The sequence below is a fragment of the Trachurus trachurus genome (genome assembly GCF_905171665.1).
Source record: "Trachurus trachurus genome assembly, chromosome: 24".
NCBI lineage: Eukaryota > Metazoa > Chordata > Actinopteri > Carangiformes > Carangidae > Trachurus > Trachurus trachurus.
Window position 1 is genome coordinate 5,530,098 of NC_139910.1, and position 23,758 is coordinate 5,553,855.

General features: G+C 43.1%; 1 protein-coding gene across 1 annotated transcript in view; it reads left to right on the top strand.

The window, feature by feature from the left end:
• The window catches only part of LOC311007651 (AT-rich interactive domain-containing protein 1B-like), a 66,136-nt gene that overhangs the window by 34,986 nt on the left and 7,392 nt on the right, over nucleotides 1-23,758 (top strand). Inside the window, exons 5-18 of the mRNA XM_084000909.1 lie at nucleotides 1,418-1,664; nucleotides 2,905-2,988; nucleotides 3,078-3,230; nucleotides 3,633-3,981; nucleotides 4,956-5,174; nucleotides 7,169-7,314; nucleotides 8,009-8,118; nucleotides 14,218-14,427; nucleotides 15,574-15,784; nucleotides 18,766-18,901; nucleotides 20,177-20,382; nucleotides 21,911-22,037; nucleotides 22,581-22,697; nucleotides 22,824-22,908. Coding sequence (XP_083857035.1) covers nucleotides 1,418-1,664; nucleotides 2,905-2,988; nucleotides 3,078-3,230; nucleotides 3,633-3,981; nucleotides 4,956-5,174; nucleotides 7,169-7,314; nucleotides 8,009-8,118; nucleotides 14,218-14,427; nucleotides 15,574-15,784; nucleotides 18,766-18,901; nucleotides 20,177-20,382; nucleotides 21,911-22,037; nucleotides 22,581-22,697; nucleotides 22,824-22,908 — 2,400 coding nt within the window. The remainder of the gene's footprint in view (nucleotides 1-1,417; nucleotides 1,665-2,904; nucleotides 2,989-3,077; nucleotides 3,231-3,632; nucleotides 3,982-4,955; nucleotides 5,175-7,168; nucleotides 7,315-8,008; nucleotides 8,119-14,217; nucleotides 14,428-15,573; nucleotides 15,785-18,765; nucleotides 18,902-20,176; nucleotides 20,383-21,910; nucleotides 22,038-22,580; nucleotides 22,698-22,823; nucleotides 22,909-23,758) is intronic.

Genomic DNA, 23,758 nt, shown 5'->3' on the forward strand with positions numbered 1-23,758 from the left:
GCTTGCACCAACAATTAAAGGTAACGAACCTACTGCTATGACTATAGGGATTATGACAATGGGCCAATTTGCCAAAATGTTGAACTATCCCTTTAATGAAAGTCACTCTGTCAGGTTCATCCTCTCTGAGGTCGGGTCTGACGTACAGTCAGAACCAGCAGAGTTTCCACCGGTCTCTGTTGGTGTTGGACGGTGAGCGTCGGCGTCCTCCAGCTGAGTTGTTCGCTCCACCGCCGAACGAGGCGTTTATGAGGCGTCGCTGGAGAATAGTCAATGATCCTCCTGTGAGCGCGACGGTGAAGTCATGGACGAAGCCGCCGCTGCGATGTTTCATTAAATGACGAGTCAGAAAAACAGCTGCAAATTAAAAAGAAAGAAAAAACTGAGGAACGGAAGTGGAAATAAATCTTTTATCATCTTAACCCTCTTGTTTTCCTCCTGAGTCAGACTGACCCAATCTGTTTGACTGGTCCTTCTTTCCTTCTTTTCTTCCTTCCTTCTTTTCTTCCTTCCTTCCTTCCTTCCTTCCTTCCTTCCTTCCTTCCTTCCTTCCTCCCTCCTTCCCCCCTCTCTCTATATCTCTCTCCTTTCCATCCTTTCTTCCTGCATCTTTCCTTTCTTTCCTCCCTTCTCCCTCCTCACCTTTCCCCACTCCTTCCTTTCTCCCTTCCTTCTTTCCTTCCTTCCTCCTTTCTTTCTTCATCCTTTCTTCTCCCTTCCTTGACCCAATATGTTCCCTTCCTCTTTCTTTCTTTCTTTCTTTCTTTCTTTCTTTCTTTCTTTCTTTCTTTCTTTCTTTCTTTCTTTCTTTCTTTCTTTCTTTCTTTCTTTCTTTCTTTCTTTCTTCCTTTCTTCCTTTCTTTCTCCCTCCCTTCTTCCCTCCATCCTTCCTTGACCCAGTCGACAACAGGAGGGTTACATTTCTACAAAACCTTACATTGTTTTATTATGTTAATTAAAAAAATCTCCTCCTCCTCACCTGTTGACCTGAAGAATTAAAGTGTTATTATTGCATTATAGTTCACTGTAAAAACAAAACAGAGAGGATGGGGCAAATAAATTAAATTATATTTTTATTTTATTTTATTATGTTCAGTTTCCTGCTGCATATTATTGAGTAGTTTCTGGTTTAAGTGTCATAACTGTGGTTCTGTGAAATTAAAAGTTAAATCAGGTTCTGTAGAATTGAAGCCAGAAACAGCAACAAGGGAAACAGAATCTCCTGATTATTTTTCCAGTGAATAGATTTCAACAAGCTGAGACTCTGAAACCATCAAACAAACAATTTTGGGGTAATTTTGTTTAAAGAAAAGAGAAGTGAAGTGTTCTTCTTGATTGATTAGCAGTCTAAACAATAAAACATTGTCTGAGATCATTAACAGAGAGTGTGTACGTGTGTGTGTGTTGTTTTTTCCAGGACCTGTCTGGCTCCATCGATGATCTGCCGACCGGCACCGAGGCTGCGGTGAGTTCGGGGGCGTCGGGATCGGGCAGCGCTCAGGGCGACCAGGGCACTCCGGCCCGTTCTCCCTTCTCCCCCCACGTTTCTCCTCGACACCCGCCGGCCGCTCGCACCGGGCCGTCGCCCTCCCCCTCGCCGTCGCCCGCCGGGTCCAGCAGCCAATCACGGTCTGCACCGATCTCCCCCGCCACCAGCGGACCAGGTAGGACGAAGACGATGATGTGGATGACCTGTTCTATTCATTTATACACACACGAGTAGGGGTGTCACGATTACTTGTTTTCACAATTAATCACGGTATTAAACGCCACAATTATTTAAAGCAGAAGTAAGCGATATATTTGTGTTAATATAAGTCTTAAATAGTTATATCTTCCGACAGCAATCACTTACATAGAGTGTTTGGACTGAAACACGGGTCTGTCAGTCACTCTGCTCTGCTCTGAGCCGAGGAGAAAACTTTTCTCGTATCCTACAAGTTTTATCCAATGAGGAGAGAGAACGGCATGAAGGGCTGTGTGTGCAGCCAAGGGATGCGCCTGAATGTGGTGACGTAGGGACGAGGACCAATAGATCCATGACGAGGGCGGGGGCTGCTAACTCCATCGGCTGACAAGAAGTTATGGTGCGTTCAAGGCAGCCCGTAACTCGTGTTTTTCCGACCTGTGAAGTCATACCAGTTCAATCTGGTACGAGTTCACGGGTCAGAAGTTACGAGTGGCCGTTATAGTGACTTTCACAGGTAAAACAGGTCGGAAAAACACGAGTGGGTTGCCTGGAACGCTACAAAGTCGTGACTTGAAGCTGTAATTTACAGTTTCAAAAGCCTACCTGGAACGCAGCATTAGCCAAAACGACCGGATCGCTTACATCTGCTTTAAATGCCACAATTATTTAATCGTAAAGGCTCCTAAATACCGTCACTTTCCAAAAAAGGTTGTGTCGGAACCGTGTCGGCAAATCAGCGCAACTCGCAATTAATCATCACCTGCGGGATAACCATCTTGCTTTGTACCCCAGAGAAAGGTAAATACACAGTTACTGGGTTAAATTATGTTAATGTCAATTTACCTAACGTAACACTGAACTAGTAGGAATTTAAATGTTAGTGCCTCATTTGTAATAAAGAAAAGATAAAAAAAAAACTTCAAACATTTGAATACTTCAAACACTTCCTCTAAAGGATTAATAATTGGTCCTATATTTATAGATACTTTAGTAAATTTGTTTATAAAATTGGTAATGCAATATATATTTTGACTACGGTATATTTGATTTTACACATTCATAAAATTATTGAATATAATAATCGTAATAATCGTGATAATCATGATTATTTTTCTGACAATAATCGTACCAAGAAAATCTATAATCGTTACATCCCTACACACGAGTCCAGATGTTTACGGTCATATTAACGTCACTCTCTCCGTGTGTCTCAGGCGGTCAGCTGACCCCCCAGGGATCTGGTCCTGGATCAGATGTCGGTCCTCATCCCTCCCAGTCGGCCATGACTCAGGACAGAGGTAGTGGATTTAATCGTGTGGTTGTGTTTTTTCTTCTTCGTCTCTCCGTCTTCTAACTTCTCCTCATGTCTGTGTCTTTTATTCTTCAGGTTTCCCTCCCTCCATGCAGCGCAGCGCTGCAGGGCCTCAGTTCGGCCCCCAGCAGTCAGCACCACCCATGTCCCCTCACCCAGCACCGGGGGGGCCCATGCACCACGGCTCCTACCAGCACGGCAGCTCGTACGGCCCCTATGGACCCCCAGGTAAAGACTAAAGAAAAATCAGTGACCCTTTAATTTACATAATTATGTGATAATGTCAAGAAATAGCCAAGAAATAACATATCATAGTCATAGTAATGTCGTGTTTTTCATAAAAGGCAAAAGATTACACATGATTATCATTTTTTAAGTAAGGCCAGAATTTTTCTTGGCTATTTCTACGCAATCAATCGTTATTTCTTGGCTATATTTCTCAACACGATTATGAAATTGACCGTTATTTCTGGGCTATTCTAGACATTATGATGCAATAATTGTTATTTCTTGATATTATCACGTAATTAACGGCCTGTAAATTAAAGGACCAAAAAATCTCTAAAAAAGGTTTTTGCTATTTTGTGTTGACTTCTCGTCTAATGTCCCGTGTCACTTCTCCTTTGTCAGGTAACTACCCCCGGCCCCCCCACTACGGCGGGGCCCCCAGTGCCAACTACAGCGGCCCCGGCCCTGGCCCCGGACTGGCCAACAGCCTGGGGCTGAACGCCAGCAGCCCGATGCACGGCCAGGGCCCCTCCACCCCGGCGGGCCGCGGCCCCGGCCCCGGCGCGGGGGGGCGGCCCTTCCCGGCCGGGAGCAACACCATGGCCCCCACCTCCCCGGGGATGCCGCAGCCCGCCGGCCAGGGCATGAGGCCCCCGGGGCCCAACGCCGGCCGCAAACTGCCAGACGTGGGCCCCAACGCCGGGCCCAGCGCCAACGCCTCGTCAGCGTCCACAGCTGCAGCTCAGAGCAGGTGAGTCCTGACGGAGCCACGTCACAGTCTGGAGGAAATGTTAAAGGGATAGTTCAACATTTTTGCAAATTGGCCCATTGCGCCATAATCCCTATAGTCATAGCAGTAGGTTCATTTATCAGTGCAAGCTGTTTTTAGATCGGCGGGACAGAGACATGAGCTCTGCACGGCGCACTGTATTTCTAACTTTCCTTCATCAAACTCATCAAATACACAATCCAACAACTCCACAACGCTCTGGTGGACAAGTTGTGACCTGCACATTCACCACGCTATGAGATAATAACACAACGTTACCACACAGAGTTGTTTTAGAGGGAAATTCATGCAAAACAGCTGATGCGCGTTCCCGTCGGGAACTACTTTCCTGACACGGCTGCTGGGCGCAAGTAGTTCTGAGTATTTGCTTCATGTGTCGTAATGTTATGTTATTATCTCATAGCGTGGTGAATGTGCAGGTCACAACTTGTCCACCAGAGCGTTTTGGAGTTGTTGGATTGTGTATTTGATGAGTTTGATGAGGGACAGGGGACCTATAGCGTTCATTTCCGTTGTGTTCACTGAGCAGCTCACGTCTCTGCCCTGCCGATCTCAAAACAACATGCACCGATAATTAAAGGTAATGAACCTACTGCTGTGACTATAGGGATTATGGTGAGAGGAGAAGAAAAAAAAACAGTTTCTTATTCAACTCCTGGAGATATTTCTCAAACACCTGTGCTCTTGAGGTTTAGCAAATAAATGGAGTGAGTTTCCTTCTCCATAAATCATTCCCAGTCGACCTGGAACCGCTCTGATAAAGAGTGAAAGAGGGAAAACTTGTTGTTAGCTGATTACTGAGGTTTGTGTGTGTGTGTTTCTTTGAACATCAACCTGATTGTTTGCAGCTGCTGAGTCGACAAAGCAAAAAAAAAAAAAAAAAAAAACCAAAAACTTTTTTATTGCCTCTCAACCTCCACCCTCCGTCCCTCCAGGCCGCCCTTCGCTCGCTCGCCCGTCTACCACAACCAGTCCTGGCCCGGCGGTCGACCTGCTCTCTCTCCTACTCTTCACCCCCCCCACTCTCCTCACCCTCACCCCCACCCCCACCACCACCATCCTCACCCTCCTCCTCCTCCTGCTCCTCTCCCCCACCCTCCTCACCGCCCCCAGCAGGGCACCAATGCTGTGCAGACCCCCCCCGAGCATCATCGGTAGGTTTGGTAGCAGAGCCGGACAGATGCAGAAACAACACAGCCTGATGAGACGTTTAAGTGAAGTTGGAATTTTGACATTGTCATTGTCATTGGATTGGATCAGCATCAATATTTATATATCAAAAAAAGACAAACTATAATTTGAAAATAAAGTTAAAGGGACAACGAGGAGTTTTGGAAAAGCGAAGCATTTTCACACTACATTTATGAGCCTCTGTCCGCGCACCGTGAAATTCTTTGACCGGAGCAAGACAGATTAAAGTCAGAGGTTGGAAGACGATCAGATACCGTCGTAGTTCCGACCATAAGCGGCGATTCGGCGGCGTTATTCTCATGACTCGCCACGAAACCGAAAGTAAAGAAACGCTGGTCGGCTCGCCCAGCATTTCCACCACCACTAATAATAACAAAATAACCATAGAGACAAAACCATATATTTATCGAAAATGGGCCCATTAAAGCAGATATCAGCTTCACGGCCGTTTCGGCTAATGCTGCGTTCAAGGCAGGCTTTTGAAACTGTAAGTTACACCTTCAAGTCACAACTACGACTTGGTAGCGTTCCAGGTAACCCGTAGCTCGTGTTTTTACCATCCTGTTGTCTGTGAAAGTTCCCTATAACGGCCACTCGTAACTTCCGACCCGTGAACTCGTACCAGATCGAACTGGTATGACTTCACAGGAAGGAAAAACACAAAGTACGAGTTTCTTTGAACGCACCATGAGTTAGCAGCCCCCGCCCTTGTCAGGCATCAATTGGTCCTCGTGCTACGTCACCACATTCACGCGCATCCCTTGGCTGCACACACAGCCCTTCATGCCGTTCTCTCTCCTCATTGGATAACACTTGTATCCCACAAGGAAAATTTTCTCCTCGGGTTACAGCAGAGCAGAGTGACGGAGAGACTCGTGTTTAGGCTGAAATACTTCATGTAAGTGATTGCTGACGGAAAATAGGACTATTTAGGACTTATATTAACAAAAACATTCCACTGATATCTGCTTTAACAAGTGGTAACGTAGATTCATCCACATTAATATGAGACTTTTTTATTGTCGCGGAATTTTTCGTTCTGCCGATGGAGAAACTCCTCGTTGTCCCTTTAAACAATTCACAAAATCCATGAACTGAACATCCAACCAGCCTTTGTTGGTTTACTCTCACAATAGATAAATAAATAAATGATCTCAATCGATACAGCTGTGTTAAGAGCATGTGTCGGGCTCTGCTGCGCTCTGAGAGGTTAATGGGATGTTTTACTAACCAGACGACTTCCTGTTATGTCCTCCGACGGTTCCTGTGTGGCTGCAGAGTGGCTCCTGTTGCTGCTGCTGATGTGCCTTGATTAGGAAATAAAACGTCTTCTTATACCCACAGCTGCTTCAGCTTCACTTATGCTCAGCCAGTTGAAACTCTAAACATCTGGATATTACTTAAAGGAAATAAAAACATCAGCTCACCTGGCTGGCATAAGGGAGAAACCTGCTTATTGACTAAAAAAAGGATAAACAGAATCTGTCTGGGTATATTCAGGCCTTTATACGATCAACAATATGTTTTATACCCTCAAAAATACACATTTCCATTGAGATCTGTTGTCCAAAGTGTTGAGTGGCTGATTGTAAGTTAAACTGAACTGATCAGTCGGCCTTAAAGCAATGTTAGACAGTATTTTGACTAAATCTTTAATTGCAAAGTGAGTAAAATGACCAAGGCAGCATGCTAACCCTCCACTGAGATCTTTCCTCCAGCTTGAGAAGACCAGAACAGTTGATATGAAACTCTTTAGGTCTTTCTCCCTCTGTCATGTTTCAGCTGAGTCTTTGTCTCCTCTAACTGCACGGACTCTGTGACCTTGAGGCTTGAATCTTCGTCTTCTTCTTCCTCAGCATACTGTAAACTTCTGCATGTGAGCTGCCACCTCGACCAGTTGATCGTATCTCGTTACGATGATTCAATCCCCTTTTTTGTTCTCTCTGGCGGCGTCCAGGCAGGGCAGCTTCCCAGGCATGGCACCAATGGGAGGAATGGGCCCTGGAGGTCCAGGAGGTCCTGCAGGTCCCTACAACCAGCAACCAGGCAGTAACTCTGGGAGGATGACCCCACAGGGACCCCCCTACAACACCCCACCTTCAGGTAGAGTTTAGAGTTTAGAGTTTATTTATTTAGCACACATTTAAATTCAATGGTGCACGGAGGGAACGAAGCCGGTTGGCTTGTACATATAAGTTCCACCCCTATAACAAATGACAACAAGACAAATTTCTATGGCTAACAAATAAACATAGAAAAAAAGGAGATAAAGTGCAGACATAATCAACGTTATATGAGCAAAATGAACAGAAATGAGAAAAAAATAAAGAGATAAAGTGCAAAATGATTCAGTAACAAATGGAGACAATAGAGATAAGGTACAAAAAATTCATTAATTGAAATCATAAAAAGACAAAGTAAGGATGTGGAATATGGAGAGAGCGAAAGAGAGAGAGAGAGAGGAAAGAGCAGGAAATTCATGAGAAGTTGAGATGTATTTTTAGCTGCTTTTTAAAAAAGTGAATAAGAAGAAATGGATCTTAATGAAGGAGGTAGTCCATTCCAAAACATAGCACCTCTGTAAGTCATATTAAACTGATGGTGTGATGTGCGGGTGAAGGGTAAATATAAAGTAAGATTATTACTGTGTCTAGTGCGGAGAGAATGTACATTATGAGTGAAGGTAAAGACATTTTGAAAAGTGACCACAGACTCCTTAGTGTTGACGGTGGTTGGGATTTTATCTAGAATACTTGTGATTAAACGTCAATCCGTTGCTTTTATCTTCATCTCTCAGGTCCCATGATGATGGCGGCCGAAGGAATGGGCACTCATCCAGATGCTAAACAAAGGGTGGAGCTAAGCAAAGAGGGAGTCGGCCCCACCACTGATCCGCCCAAACCCAAGGTGCGTCCCTTTTGGCTTTGTTAACCAATCACCATGGCTGTTTGCTCTGCCAATCACACCCCAGCTCCCACCGTGCTGTTCTCTGCGCTCGTGGCATGCTCTAACAGATGCATGTGTGCTGAATGCATCCGAAAGACATTGATCAAGTGTTGAGCTTTCAAGGCTTTACTGAGTGGGTGGAGTTTGAGTTGGACCATTTTCATGCCGCCGAAACGCAAGAACTTTGCTTTTTTTCTTGCTTTTTGATCACTGAGAGGTGGGAGGGGTTTAAACTTGGGCCATTGTAACCCGTCTAATGTAAACCCATCAATCAGTCCACGTTTTGCTGCTTATGTGGTTGGTGGTCATGGTGTCGGCAGCTTAAACTGGGTCGCTCAGGGGCTGTGCTTTTTCAGCTATGTTTGAATCGGGGTGTTACTGGGTCTGATGGGGCAGGGAGTTGCTTCATTGTGTTTCTCTGGAGTTGGCAGTTGGGTAGGTCCAAAATACGTCCACAGATAAGGCGTTGCAGAAGTACCTTTGAAGGAATGGCAGGTGTCTTCTGAATTCCCATTAAATCTCGCTGGGTAGTACCTAGAAGTGATGATGGTGGATGAAGGTTTGGATGTAGGTTTGGGAGCCCATTGGCCATCCAAGTCCAACATGTCAGCTCTTCAGCAAGCCACCTTTAGGACACTGTCCCTAGCCGATACTTGTACAATTGGGCTTTGTCATGATCATGGTATGATCTCAACCTCCTAGAAAAATGTTCTCTCATAAGACTTTATTCTTAATTCCTGTTGTTCCCATTTAAGTTTTAAGTAAAGTCCTTTGGATTCCACAGTTTATCCTTTTCTTATGGCCTCAGACCTGTATAAAGGTGATGGCTGACCTTTGCAGTTGGCAAGAACATGACGTGACGATGCGCTAGGCCTCTGGACCTTACCTCATGGCTAGTTGGCCTGACTTGAATCAGAATGAGATACCCTTGCAGATCCTCTTTGGAGTTCTCATTGTTGACAGACAGTCACACTCTCATTCTACCACATGAGTCTTTAATCAAGACCATTTTGGTGGCTTGAAACAATTGTCCAAATGTTGGAGTTCCCCATTGGTCATTGCCCTTTGTCAATGATTGACTTAAGATGCCTTTAGGGACTTTTTCAAAGACCTACCAACAGATTGAGGGACTTTTTGGACAAACTTTAACTGTTGTTGTAGTTGTAGTGAGTTGCTAGTACTGTAGTGACTAGATTGTGTCTTGTAACTTTCTCTTTAACGGATCATTTTACTAACAAATATAGTCCAAATCAACACATTGTCTGTCTTTATTTATGTTTCGTAATTCTGTCAGATGAAGTTGCGGTTACAAAATCAGCATTTTAGCAGCAGAGCAGCAGCTAAAATTGGCCTCAACGTTAACATGTGGTCTTAATGGGTTTCAGTCCTTATTTCATACTTGCTCCGCTGTCTGACAACAGGAACAGAAAAACATGAAATTGAGCTTTATTGGACTAAATCCATGGTGTCTTCTTGTGTGACATTAGTCGTTTGGCTCGCTTTGCCATCAAAGGAACAGTGGTTACATGACCCTAGGAAACAGTTCATATCTAGAACTGTTTTTGATGAAAAGTTTGGTTAATACCAACTAAGGAAATTGAAAAGTTCCAGGTTCAGTCTGTGGTAGTTTAATTAATACAAACTTTAGTTTAAAGGACTGTAGGGAGACTTAATTTCTAGCTAATCCTGGTCACAATCTATATTTATAATCTGGTTTAACTTTATAGGGGCCCCGACCAGACAGCAGAGACATTGATGTGACCCTCAACGACACACACAGACTTCGAGAGCTTGTGAACTGCATCTGTCAGGCTAGAAGAAAACTGTAATTCAGGCTGACATGTCAACTTTTTATTGCATTCTGTTTGTTGCAACCAGAAGAGGTTTCCACGAAGGAAAAGACTCCCTAGTTGGGTTTTTCTTTTTTCTGTGTCTGTGTCAAGTTTTCTTCATTATCGTCGCCGGTGTTGACCAGTTTGTTTCTTCCAGCAGCTCGGTGTTTCCACCTGTCATTATTTCATCTGTGTTTGGCTGATTTGGAAATGTTATGGAAAACCCAAAATAACCAGTTTCTGCCAACATGAGCCAGAGATTTTTTCTTTTTCTCTTTCTTCTCCTTCTTGTTTTATCTTGTTTTTCCCTCTTGTTTGGTTGACTCTCAGCTCAGCAGCTGGAGTTTTTGAAAACTCCCGTCTTCTCCTCCGCCGCGCTGCCGTCTTTTTGACTTGCCTCTCCTCATTATCCAGTAGTGAAGAGTCGGCCTTGATCACAGCCGGCACAGATCTGTGTGTGGCGGTCGGGGGGGTTGCTTGCGTGAGACGACTCGGCTCTGTCTCGGCTTTGACTCGGGGTTCACTTGATGAGAACTGGCTTGCTTTGTGTCTTCAGTTTGTCGATGAGTTACAACAGCTCGGCTTCGTTGTTTCTCCGCGGCGCAGAGACTTCCACACTGCTGCTGCTAATTTTTCCCCCTCTCTCTTGTTTTGTTCAGAGGCAGTTTGCTCACGGATCGACGCTCTGTAGGTTAGGTGTTGTGTTTTGTCAGCTGTCAGAGAAAAACTTCAAAATAGACGTGTGACAACGGGATATATGTGAACAGGGTGGAAACTTTAAAGCTGTTGGCTGTTAAATTTCACAACAATTCCTCTGTTTTCCCAGATAACTAGATTTTTTTTTTTTTTGGGGGGGGGGGGAACTCAAAATAACAGCAACATGGAGGGAAGGCTGAGGCAGGGATTTGTTCACTTTGAAATGGGAGAGAAAATTATTATCGGCTAATAAAGCAAAGTAAAACTAAACTGGTATGAACTGTTTGCTGTAAATCGAACAAATTGAATAAAATCAGCTTTGCCTTTTTATAAACACTAGAGAGTTTTCCAATTATTATGAAATGTACCAAAATAAGTTATTTGGAGGGAAAGAAAACCTGAATTAATTGAAGCCCCAAATATTCCCCATGCTCCTCAGTCTGCTCTCACTATACTGACTATAAAGCCTTCAGTTGACATTTATTTAAGTCGTTGGTTGCCAATTAACGTAAATTGAGATGTTTAAGGTCCCATACAGTATTATGATATTTGTCCATGTGTGGTGGGATTATAAAGCAGCTGTAAGTGACAACAAAGCAGTTACCAAGCCACACAGACCCTACTCTCTTTTAATTGGCTGACCTGTTCTTAGTAGAGAGTAGAGAGAAGCTGAGAGAGGAGATGGAGAACTATACTAAGATGGTTTTTGGTTCTTAAAACCACAAATACAACTTCTTCTGGATCAACACTTCAAAATAAAACACCAGAAAAATATGGGACTTTAAAAAAACATGCAATAAATGATCATTAATAATAATAATAGCAACAACATTAAAGCAACTAAGTGTACTGTATGTGTCCAGATGTTACAGAGATGTGAATTAGTTTGGGTTATCAAGGTGTAGCACCACCTGAAATAAACTTGATTTGTGTGTCTCTTAATAAACCCCCCGGTCTCGGTCTAAGTTCACAGACTTCCTGTTTTTCAAAGTTGGGTCCTTAACGAGGTTTATTCGAGCAGAACTTGAGCAGCTAACGAGTGTTTACCTCTCTCTCCGCTGTGTGATCTAACGAGTGGCATTAACCCGACTGTCCATCTGCTCCCAGCCGCTACATGCTACGCTAACACCGCTGTGTGTGTGCAGCCTGAGCTTCTGCTGCTTGTCGCTCTCTGAATGTCTCAGTGTTTTTGCACCCGGGGGGAAAATTTTTTTTTTTATTAAACTACCTGGCCTCCCCTCACCACATGGCTGTGTGTGTTTGTGTGTTTGTGTTTTTGTGTGTGTGTGTGCGCGGACGATTTTTGTATGTGTGTGTGTGTGTTTTGTATCACAGGACAGCTACGGCTCTCAGTGTGTGTCCCAGCCCCCCACCCCCTCCCCCATGTCCCCCAGCTCAGCTAGTCTGTCCTCCTATCACGGGGAGGACAGTGATAGCATTAGCAGCCCCGCCTGGCCCAAGACACCGACCAGCCCTGTAAGTGCCTCAAAGCACAACAACAGTTTTCTTTTTCATTTTTGTGTTTTTTTTTATATATATATATATTTATATATATCCCTCAGGGTTCTACGGTGTGTAAATAAATGTCAAATCATGCTTCCTTTTTCTTTTTAATATGTTCCTGTAGTGGTTTGACTTGTGACCTCTTGCCACCGTAGAGCCCTGCTTCCTGCTGCTGGTGTATGAAAACCTGGACCCTCCACTTGCCGTCAGTTTTAACGTCACTCTCAGCTCACATTTATTAGTTTTGTCTGTTTCACTCTCCTGTAAAAAACCCAATGATCCTCGAAAAGAAAGTGATTTTTAGATGAAACTGCATAATTTTTCGGAGATGCAAGGTTTTCATCGGACAAAGCAGGAATTATGCTTGCATCAGATTTTTGTGTTTTTTCTATTTTTGAGGTCAAAAAGCAGTTTTGTAAATTATTATGAATGTTTTGCATCTTAAAGTGTATTTTCTTAATGTTTATTGTGAGACTTTCTCATTAAAACTAAATCAGAGAAAAACTTTTTGAATTCACCTAAACTTCTTAATCTGATGCAACAGACGCAGGGAAAACAAATTAAGATTAAAATTCACCTTTTTATTGAGGAAATTTAAATTCACACAGCTGCAAAAGGGGGAAATTTAGAAGAAGCAGCAATAAAATACAATAAAAAACAGTATATATATTAAAATAAAGCACAAATACAATAGAAATTCTCATTCAAATTAATATCTGCAATTGTTTTTGACCACTGTGCCCAATTTTTCAAATACCTGGATATTTTGGATTTAAATAAAACCCACTGGTGGTTGATATTTGGAACAGGACTTCCTCCTCTGCCAGTGAATTACAGTGGGAAAGAATGTGTCATGGACAAATGGTTTAATTCTAGTAACATGATATTTTGTGGGATTGAGAAAAGATGGAGAAATAGGTACTCTCCGTATGAATGAACTACCTGAGCCAAACTCTGAAAAATCAGTCGCTGAAACCTGATTTTCGTTTCGTTTTACTGAGAAAGTCTCGTTGTGTGAGCTGTTTCATTCTGCTGACATGGTGCTGCTCAACCTACGTTTCTATGCAGACGACACACCGATCTCCATGTAATGGCCGTCAGCCCCGAAACCAATCAGGAACTGGATTAACATGAACCTTTAAACTTGGTTTTGTTGAACTCTGGTGACGTCAGTAGCAGTTTTCTACAATTTCATTGAATTAAACAAACCTATCTACACTCAATGAGCACTTTATTAGGAACTTATATTAGTAGTGGTTCCTCCCTTTGCTCTGAAAACAACCAAAGTTCTTCATGGCGTCCAATCTGCAAGATATTGGAAACGTTCCTTTGCATCGTTTCTGCAGATCTGTCAGTACCAGGTTAAGATTTTATCTTTGATTTAGGTCTGAACAAGGTGGAGGTCTCATGAAACCAGTTTGAAAGAAGCGTCATCCTGCAGGACGTAGATGTTAGAAGATGGTGAACTGGTGATGAATGTGCTGTTGTGGTCCGTCCACCTCAGTGGGTCGACCTCACATCACACCTCGGTCAACGTCTGTTACCATTAATGAGCAGCTGTTCCTAATAAAGTGCTCAGTGAAAGTACCTGACTGATATGAGAGAAAAGGTTTGTTGTGAGTTTTCCAAACCAAAAACTGATCAGTGACAGGTTGGGTAGCACTGTGTTGTTTTTGGTGTGTTGTTGCTGTGATGTGACGGTATGTCGGTGTTGTGTTGGGCTGCACAATATCAACTTTTATTTTGTTTTTACTTGTTTTACTTGTTTTTATCAGAGATATTATGATAGTTTGCTGTTGTTTCTATTTTATATCACAGAAATCTGAATATCCTTTAGTTTTTAAACATGTTTCATCTTTTTCAGGTGTTAACAGATGATACTCTACACTGCAGCTGATAGATTGTGTATTAGTTACTGATCACTTGTGATTTTAGTCATATTGTGCAGCCCTCTCCTCCTCCTCCTCCTCCTCCTCCTCCTCCTCTGCTCCTGAAGCTGACTGTGGTCTCCTTGTCTCGGTCTCTCCAGAAGGCCAGCGCGGCCACCATGACCAACGAGAAGATCACGCGGCTGTACGAGATGGGCTCCGAGCCGGAGCGGAGGGCGTGGGTGGACCGGTACCTGTCCTTCATGGAGGAGAGGGGGACGCCCGTCCCAAACCTGCCCGCCGTCGGGAAGAAACCTCTGGACCTGTGCCGGCTTTACCTGTCCGTCAGAGACATCGGAGGCCTGGCCATGGTGAGACGATGAGGAGGCGCTTCTTCCTCTTCATCCTTTACTTTCTCCTCCTCCTCCTTTTAGTCTTGATCTTTTAGTTTTGTTTGACTCATACGTCTTGTCTCATTCTGGATGATTTGAGTAGTGGTGGACAGTAACAGAGTAAATTTACTTGAGTACTGTACTTAAGTACAGATCCAGAGGATTTGTACTTTACTTGAGTATTAGATTTCTTTGGTACTTATTACTCTTACTTGAATACATTTCCAAGACAAATATTTTTACTTTTACTCGAGTTAATTTCTAGGAAGGCTGAAAAGTACTCGTTACTTTCAGGTCTGTTCTTCTTTTTTCTAAAATCCTATTGAACACAAGCTGTGTTTGTCAAAGAAGGAAACCCTAACCCCTAAAAGCAGTAGGGGTGGGAGAAAAAATCGATTCACATAAACATCGCGATATCTTTTTTGACGATTTTTAAATCGATTATTTATTTCAAAAATCGATTTTGTTGTTTGTTTTTTTTTGTTGTTTTTTTTTATTTTAAATATTGTGCAATGTGCATTTGTTCGCCTTTTTTACATACAGAGAGTACAGGTTTTGAAAAGGGTTTAAGTTCACTTTATAATGGAGTATGTTAATATATAGGCTCCTACAGTATTTGTGTGCAGATAAATGTTAAAAATGCTAAAGATTAAAAATCGAGAGAATCGGCAATATCGTAGAATCGCAATTTAAATCGAATCGCCATCCAAAAAATCGTAGAAGAATCGAATCGGGAGAAAAGCGTATTGTCCCAGCCCTAAAAAGCAGCACATCAGTGCAGCTGCTTTCAAATAGTTAATTCTCAGAAACAAGAGTTAAAAGCTCCTTAAATTCATTTAGAAAAATTATAGTAATTCACTGATGTGAAAAATAAGAAATTTACTCTTACTTTTACTTAAAGTAAATTTAAAAGCATGTACTTTTGGATACTTAAGTACCTTTAGAAGCAAGTACTTTTTTACTCTTACTGGAGTAACATGTCGACTGAGCTACTTTTACTTGTAACGGAGTAAATTTTGACCAGTAGTATTTGTACTCTTACTCAAGTACTGGAGTGGAGTACTCTGTCCATCTCTGGGTTTGAGTGATAAAATCTGTTTCCCGTCTCCGTGCTCCTTCTCTCAGGTGAATAAGAACAAGAAGTGGAGGGAGACGTCGACCCAGTTGAACGTGGGGACGTCCAGCAGCGCGGCCAGCTCTCTGAAGAAGCAGTACATCCAGTACCTGTTTGCCTACGAGTGCAAAGTGGAGCGCGGGGAGGAGCCGCCGCCCGAGGTCCCTGGAGACGCCAAGAAACCTCCGTCGCTCCAGGCCAAGATCCAGCCGCCCTCCCCAGGTAAGAAAGTTAGTTAGTTACCTGTTGCGCCGCTGCAGGAACAAAAACAGCCTGTGATCTGAAGTTCATCGTGAGCTTGAACCTAAAGCCAGGGACACACCGTCGGACGGCGTCGGCAGCTCGTCTGTTTGGTGTGTTCCTCTCCGTCGGGGAGCCTCGGGTCTTGTCGGGTCTCGTCGGGGCCGATTGAACATGCTCAGTCGGGACTCGTCGGCCGTCGGGAGAGTAGACTCGTCGGGTACTCTGATTGGCTGTGTGCTAGCTATGGCGATTCTGATTGGCGGTGCCCTAAGCGAATCAGCGCGGTGTGTGGGAGGGACGGAAGTGACCACAGTAAACAAACGGTGTCCTAGCCTGTCCTACAGTAAAAAATTGTATACAAAATAAAAAGAGGAGTAAAGCAATATATTAAGCGGCAATTTAAGCATCAAAGATAATCAAACCCACATAGTTTGAAACAACGTTCAAAACACACACAGCTCACAACTAAGCATATAAACCCCGCTAGCTTAATGCTAACGTATAATGTAAAACACCATAGACGGGCTAACAGAAATTAGCATCGGCTATCGCCATTTCGCGGCAACCGAGCCACAGCGGTAAGCTGCTAAAAACTGTTTTAATTTAGGCTTTAGCGCTGTTAAAACGTGGCTGGTTAAATTCTTTTTGGGAGATAAATGTTGGTCTCATTGATGAAATTTAACAACTGTGGCAGTGGCATTAGTTTGTTTGAATGAACAGTGAGCAGAGCTGCCCCCGGTCTGTATTGGTCTGTATTTCTATGGGGGAGTCCTCGCCACTTAATCGCTCTGGTCGGCAGTCGGGGCAGTGTGTTTCACTGTTTCCTTTCTACCGACGAGAGGCGACAGACTCGTCAGCCAAAGCCGTCGGCGTCGGCGTCGGGACGTGTCGTGGCGGTGTGTTCCCGGCTTCAGACGTCCTGTCAGGTTTTGGTCCCAGGTTGTTGCTCGTGTTAGATACGGTTCCCACAAGTACTAAACAAGTGTATTCGGGTGGATCCTATGAGTACTAAGAGCAGATTTGCTAGTATTGACCTCAAATATACAGAACAAGAATGTGTTTTAAGGTGGATTTAACAAATACCAAAGACAAGGCAGTGTTAAAAAAACAAGTAGTTACAACAGGCTGGACCCCACAAGGACTGCAAACGTGTTTTTATGCATTGATTGTCAGTGATATTAATGGTTCTTTCATGTGTTGGTGTTGGTGTCAAACACGATCACAGTCTGTTTGTTTGTGGCTGATAGACAAATCGAGTGGGAGTGAGTGAATTATTGTGTGTATTACACAGTTATTATAAGTGAAATGGATAATTATCTTAACAAGTGATGAACCTGATGAGAGCATCTACAGTATCAGCTGATTCACCGTCCGAGGATTTGACAAGAATCTTTTCACTCTCATTAAAGTCGTTAATTAAGCCTTTCGATTTGGAAATAAGTCTCTAAATCCATCGGTGCTGCCTCCTGAGAGAGGACAGGAAAAACACTCCTCCTCCTCCTCTTCTTCCTCCTCCTCTTCTCCTCCCTCACTCCTCTCCCTCTGTGGACCAGCTGACAGACGTCAAACGAGCGCCGCCGTGGCTCTTTCCATAAACATCACATCGTCGGTCTGAATGACAAAAAAGCCTGTGTCACGTGTCGAACGTTGACTCTGTGAGAGGAGCTTTAATGATGTCAGACTGTCAGGAGGAATCCCTGCACACACACACACACACACACACACACACACACACACACTACACACAGAGAGCAGACTGATTATGTAACAGGAGCACAGCGAGCTGTCCGAGGGGGGAGGGGGGAGGGGGAGGGGTGTGAATGTAAACATCACTGACCTCAATCTGACCTAATTTCCCACGATACCTCTCTCTCTCTCTCTCTCTCTCTGTCTCTCTGGCTCAGTCGGTTAAATATACACAGCAGGGCTCCCACAGGTCCTTGAAGGCTCATAAAAAGAAAATAAATCAAGGCTTCCTTCAATTGACACGGGGCATTGAAAGTGCTTGAATTTATACATGAATGTTTGTTTTGTTTTTCACTTTTATTTACTATTTAAAGTCTGAGATGTGGTCACTGGTTTAACCATCAGTTTAACCACTGTTTTATTATGAGAAACATATTCTTATTGTTGTAAATTAATCTGAACTTGAACTGCTGGGTTCATGAAATTGAGGAAATTTAGTCTGGAAACTCTTTTGAATCTGATTTTGAAGAACTTGTGTGAACCCTGTATGCCTATAAATAAAAACACCTGGACCTCACAAGAACTAAAAACCTTTAAACTTTATTTTTTATGGATCCGTAACATGTTTAAAAAGTTGGACATGTGTAGTGGTGGACTTCAAAAATTAACAGGTGTGTTTATCTTGACTGCACAAATAACTAAAAACCTGGACTGGTTTTTGCCGTGATCCCACACAAGTGCAAAGAAGCATTAAAGTGGAAACCGCAAACACTTCACTTCACTGGCAGCAGAAAGTGCTCAGTGTTTAGTTGAACTCTTGTAACACTTCAGTCTGGAAGTGAATGAATGAGGAACCCACAAGTACCAAATATATTTTTAAAAAAAAGTGCATTGATGTGGATCCTGAAAATACTGAGAACAAGAAGTGTGTGAAGTGAAGTTTTTTTTTTTTTGCCTTTTATTTTGAAAGCTGCACTGAGAGAGAAACTGGATGAAACTACTTTAAACTGTCTCCACAAGAAGTTGCCGAGAAGTTTTTCAAGGTGAAACCTGCAAATGTATTTCTCTGGACCGCATTTATTTTAAAAACAGGAAGTGGAATCATGTGATTTAAGAAGGAGAAAAAAAAACGGGAAACGAGTTGCTGACCCCACAGTTATTACAACTTTTCTTTTTTTTTCTGGCTTGTATGGATAAAACTGTGATGTGAAGTAACATGACGACACGAAACCCTTGTTCTCAGCAGGTTTTCTGTCTGGTCTGTGTCTCTGTAGCCAACTCGGGCTCCCTGCAGGGCCCCAACACCCCTCAGTCCAGCAGCAGCTCCCTGGCCGAGGCCCCCGTGGACCTGAAGCCCCCGACGCCCGCCTCCACCCCACACAGCCAGATGGGCCCCCAGCCTGGAAACAGGTAGGGGGGAGGGGAAAGGGCCCCAGAAGGAAAGAGTTACAGGACAGTGGTGGAGATGACACGATCGTTTTAATGGATCAGCTCGTTTAAACTCAATATTTTGAGAGAGAGAAGACTTGAGTATAAAATAAACCAAACAGTAGAGGACCCAGGATCGCGCCTTGTGGTACACCTCGTCTACAATTAACACAGAATTCAGGTTTTCTTAAGGTGGTTTCAAAACAGATACATAGCCCTCTATAGAGAGTAACATTATTGACAGGTAATGAGTTAGTGTAGTGACTTGAAAGCTTAAAGCAGAAGTAAGCGGAATATTTGTGTTAATATAAGTCTTAAATAGTTTTATACCATGGTCTGGGTGAATCCTCGATTCTGATTGGCTGCGGGGTGTCCATTAAAAAGTGATAATGGACACCCATAAAGATGTTCCGGTCAAATTGCCTGATAACGTTCTAAATATTACTGCGCTGGCTCAAACGATTGTTGGTAACCACGGCAACGGACACTCAGACCATAACAACTTTTTTTCAGTGCATCACGGCACTGGAGTCTGTAAACACACAAGCGGTAAGAAGTGCACTGGCCGTCTGAAATAATACTTTGTGTCACCTCCCTTCACTGATCAACTATCAGGCTGTGGCAGAGTCACTGGCTGTAACGTTACGCTGCGGTCACAGCGGGTCCCTCTTTTTTTTTTCTTCGGGGAAGCAACCGTCCTCCGCTTTGCGTCGGGCGGTTCATGCCTCCGCGTCGTCCATTAATTTCTGATAATGGACACCTCGTCTTCTGACAGCAATCACTTATATAGAGTGTTTGGTCCGAAACACGGGTCTCTCAGTCCCTCTGCTCTGCTCTGAGCCGAAGAGAAAATGTCTTGTATACTTCCTTGTATCCTACAATTTTTATCCAATGAGGAGAGAGAACAGCATGAAGGGCTGTGTGTGCAGCCAAGGGATGCGCCTGAATGTGGTGACGTAGGGACGAGGACCAATAGATCCATGATGAGGGCGGGGGCTGCTAACTCCATCGGCTGACAAGACGTTAGCCAAAACGACCGGATCGCTTACTTCTGCTTAAAATAAGCATTAAAAACACTTTTTGTAAACAAAACAACAACTTTCCTTTTCCTGTAAAACAGAAATGGCAACATGAAGTTATTAAATAAAATATGATTTGTCCTGCCTAGCTAACCTGATCTGTAACATACAACTGAACCGCCGTACAAAGACGCTATATTTCATGTCTCACTTGGACATTTTGTGGTTAATTTCTCAGGAACATGGTCGGAGTGAACGTCCAGGACCCGTTCTCTGAGGGCAACGATCCAGCCTTCCACGGCAAGCGAGGCCCGGGACCCGGTGGCGCCCCCTACCACCAGGGAGGAGGAGGAGGAGCAGGAGGAGGAGGAGGAGGTCCAACAGACCCGTCCATGCGGATGCAGTACGAAGCCAACAAAGACCCGTTCGGAGGACCGCGGAAAGGTGAGGAGGAGGAGAAGGACGCAACGTTTCCATGACCTATGACGACACAATTAAGTTAACAGGCTTCATTTTTACATGAGCCGTATTTTTAAACGCATAAAAACCTGTTTTATGGAACAAACTATGGAACAAAAACCTAAACGTCCATGTGAAATCGTTTTTCTGTAATTGAAGAAAAAGAGTCTCATTTTCATTTTTATGGCTTTTTGTTTGCTGCTGTTGATGTTGTTGATCTGAGGAAGCAGGAAAAAGAAAACAAAGTAAAAATCAGGAGCATAAAGGAAAATGTCAGCCTCATAAAAAATAAACGCAGCAGGTTCAAATACAGAATTATGGGATGTCATTCAGGAGGAATGTGTGAGAAGTGCTTCACCTCACAAGCATCGACAGAAGTTTAAATCCAGGTCAAAGATAGTTTTATACTGATCCATAGTCAGTTTTAAGTGTCAGATAGATCAGCTGGACTTTTCCAACGGTACCATCCTAACATGGACTCCTCCGTCTATCTGAACCAGAACCAGAACCAGCAGCTTCCTGGTCTCTGTTTAAGCCTCTTAAAGTGTAAATGATTGTGTTCTGCAGCCACCTGGTGGTCAAAACCTGAACTGCCTCAGTCACAGTCTCTGCAGATATCTGCCTGTGAACTGGTGTTACACATGTGTTACATCACCAGGGATCATTTTCTTAATAAACCATCTGTGTTTTGATTGATATCTCCGGTCTGGACCCAGCGGTTCCAGACCAGCTGTGAAGACGCAGCTTTGGTCATTCACTTATATAAACAGAAATTATAAAGTTGAAAACACGTCTAATATTTTATAAGTGTCTGTTAGGGACGTCACGATTATAGATTTTCTTTGTACGATTATTGTCGGAGAAATAATCACTGTATTACGATTATTGCGATGATTATACATTAATTAATTTCACAACACTATGAATATGTAAAATCAATTGCATAACTAATTATATAGACATTAATTGTCATCTATACCAAATGTTTAAGTTTATTTTAATTTTTTTTTTTTTTTTCTATTACAAATGACATCCTAATATTCAATTCTTACAAATTCATTGTTGCATCAAGATCAGGTAAATTGACATTTATGCAGTTTAACCCAGTTACTGTGCATTTACCTCTCGGAATGTTTGTGTTAAGTCTTAAATAGTTATATCTTCCGACAGCAATCACTTATATAGAGTGTTTGGTCTGAAACACGGGTCTGTCAGTCACTCTGCTCTCGTGTAAGCCGAGGAGAAAACTTTCCTTGTATCCTACAACCTTTATCCAATGAGGAGAGAGAACGGCATGAAGGGGCGGTCCTCTCTGTGTGTGCAGCCAAGGGATGCGCCTGAATGTGGTGACGTAGGGACGAGGGCGGGGACTGCTAACTCCATCTGCTGACAGGAAGTTAGACAAAACGACCGGATCGCTTACTTCTGCTTTAATTGTGAAAACAAGTCATCGTGACGACCCTAGTGTCCGTTCTAAAAGTGTATTTTATAATTTATAATGGCTCTCCATCAGGTCCGGGGCCCGGTGAAGCCTTCGGTCCCGGTCAGATGCCCAGTGGCTCCATGCAGGACATGTACCCCCGCGGGCCAGCGATGGGCCCCAGACCCCAGTACCCCTACGGCCCCGGGTTTGAGCGGAGGTGAGTGACTGGTCCATGTTGTGTGAAATAATAATAGTAGGAGCCGTTTTGGCATTTATTTTGGTGTTTATTTTTTGTTTTTCTATTTTGGTGGGTTTTATTTTGGTAAGCTTCTGTTAAAAACAGGAAGTGACGTAACGCACTAGGAGCACAGGGGTTTATTTGAACAGTGGGCAATCAGTGCTGGGTGTTGCTGATAGAAGCACACAATTTTTTGACTGCTGTGTCGTGCCATGACTTAAAATAGACGTCGGTTTGTTGTTTTACTATTAGATTTTGTTTAGTTTAAGGTCAGGAATAAATATCACCCATATAAGCGTCAATACGTTGATCAGCAACCGTGACTTTCTTTTTTATTTGGGTTTGGGAAGAGGAAGGTCACTACAATAATGATTAAAAGGAAACAAAATGTATGTGTCAGTTGTTGTGGTGAGAAATTAATTAGTTTAAAATTTTTGTTGAAAAATAAATAAAACTGGTTCTGTTTGTGTTGTTAATGTTAACTGGCGGTGACCCTGAACTTCCTGTGTTTGTGTCCCCCAGGCCGGAGCATGTGATGGGGCCTGAAGGCGGCATGGCGCCCCCTGGAGGTCAGAACAGCATGGGTCAGACGGGGACCGAGGCCAACATGTACCCCGCCAACAGATACCCCCACCAGAGGTGAGGAGGGCCGGAATAAGGGTTGTTGTTTTGTTTTTTTTAAAGGTTGGAATAAAGTTTGACATTTTGTAAATCAAAGAGTGTAAATAAAGTTTGATTGAAGCGTCGTGCCCCCTCTCTCCTCAGACATGGACATGACGGTTACGGGCAGCAGCAGTATCCTCACGGCCTGGCCTACGGTTCCCATCAGCCCCTCTACCCGCAGCAGCAGGTGAGAGTTCAAACTGACTGATACAGTAAAATAATGAGGAGGTCGTTTGTTTTTTCTTTTCCTTTTTCTTTTTCCATCACAGCTGGAATACAACTAGTTGATGGACTGGAAAAAATGTGTATACAGCGTTCACTTTGACGGGCTTCAAGTAACGGTGCATTTTATTGTCAGTAACGGCGTTATAACGGGGGAAACATTAACTTTTTTGATTACTTGTTACCGAAAAAAGTAGCGCCGTTATTCCCATCACTACGACAGAGAGTATTAGGGCCACATTGAGAACCTTTTTTTTTTCTCAGACTTCTGAGAATAAAGTCATAATATTTGAAGCTGTCGTTTTAGAGGAGGAAAGTTGTTAAAATGAGGCCGTGGAGCATTTAGTGAAGTTGTACTTTCAGTATAGATTTCACAAACAAGGAGATACTTAAACTAAGCACCGCATCGACATCAGTTTCAAGACTTTGAAAAGAATATGGGTAACACTTTATAATAAGTACACACTATTAAGCATTAGTTAAGCATTAATAAATACTTAATTCAGTTATAACGCATGAATACTCATTAGTATGTAGTTTATAAATACAGTTAGTGTTTATCAATGATGAGTAAAACATTTTTAACTGTGTTTATAAACTACATATTAATGAGTATTCATGTGTTATAAATGTTTAATGCTTAACTAATGCTTAATAGTGTGTAGTTATTATGAAGTGTTACCAGAATATGCATCTATTCCGCAAAAAGAACCAGAACAGCCTATCGTACCCACTTACTGTTACAATTAAGACTTTTTTTCTCATAATATCGCCACTTTTTCCCATAAATTTACAACTTTTTCACATAAAATCGC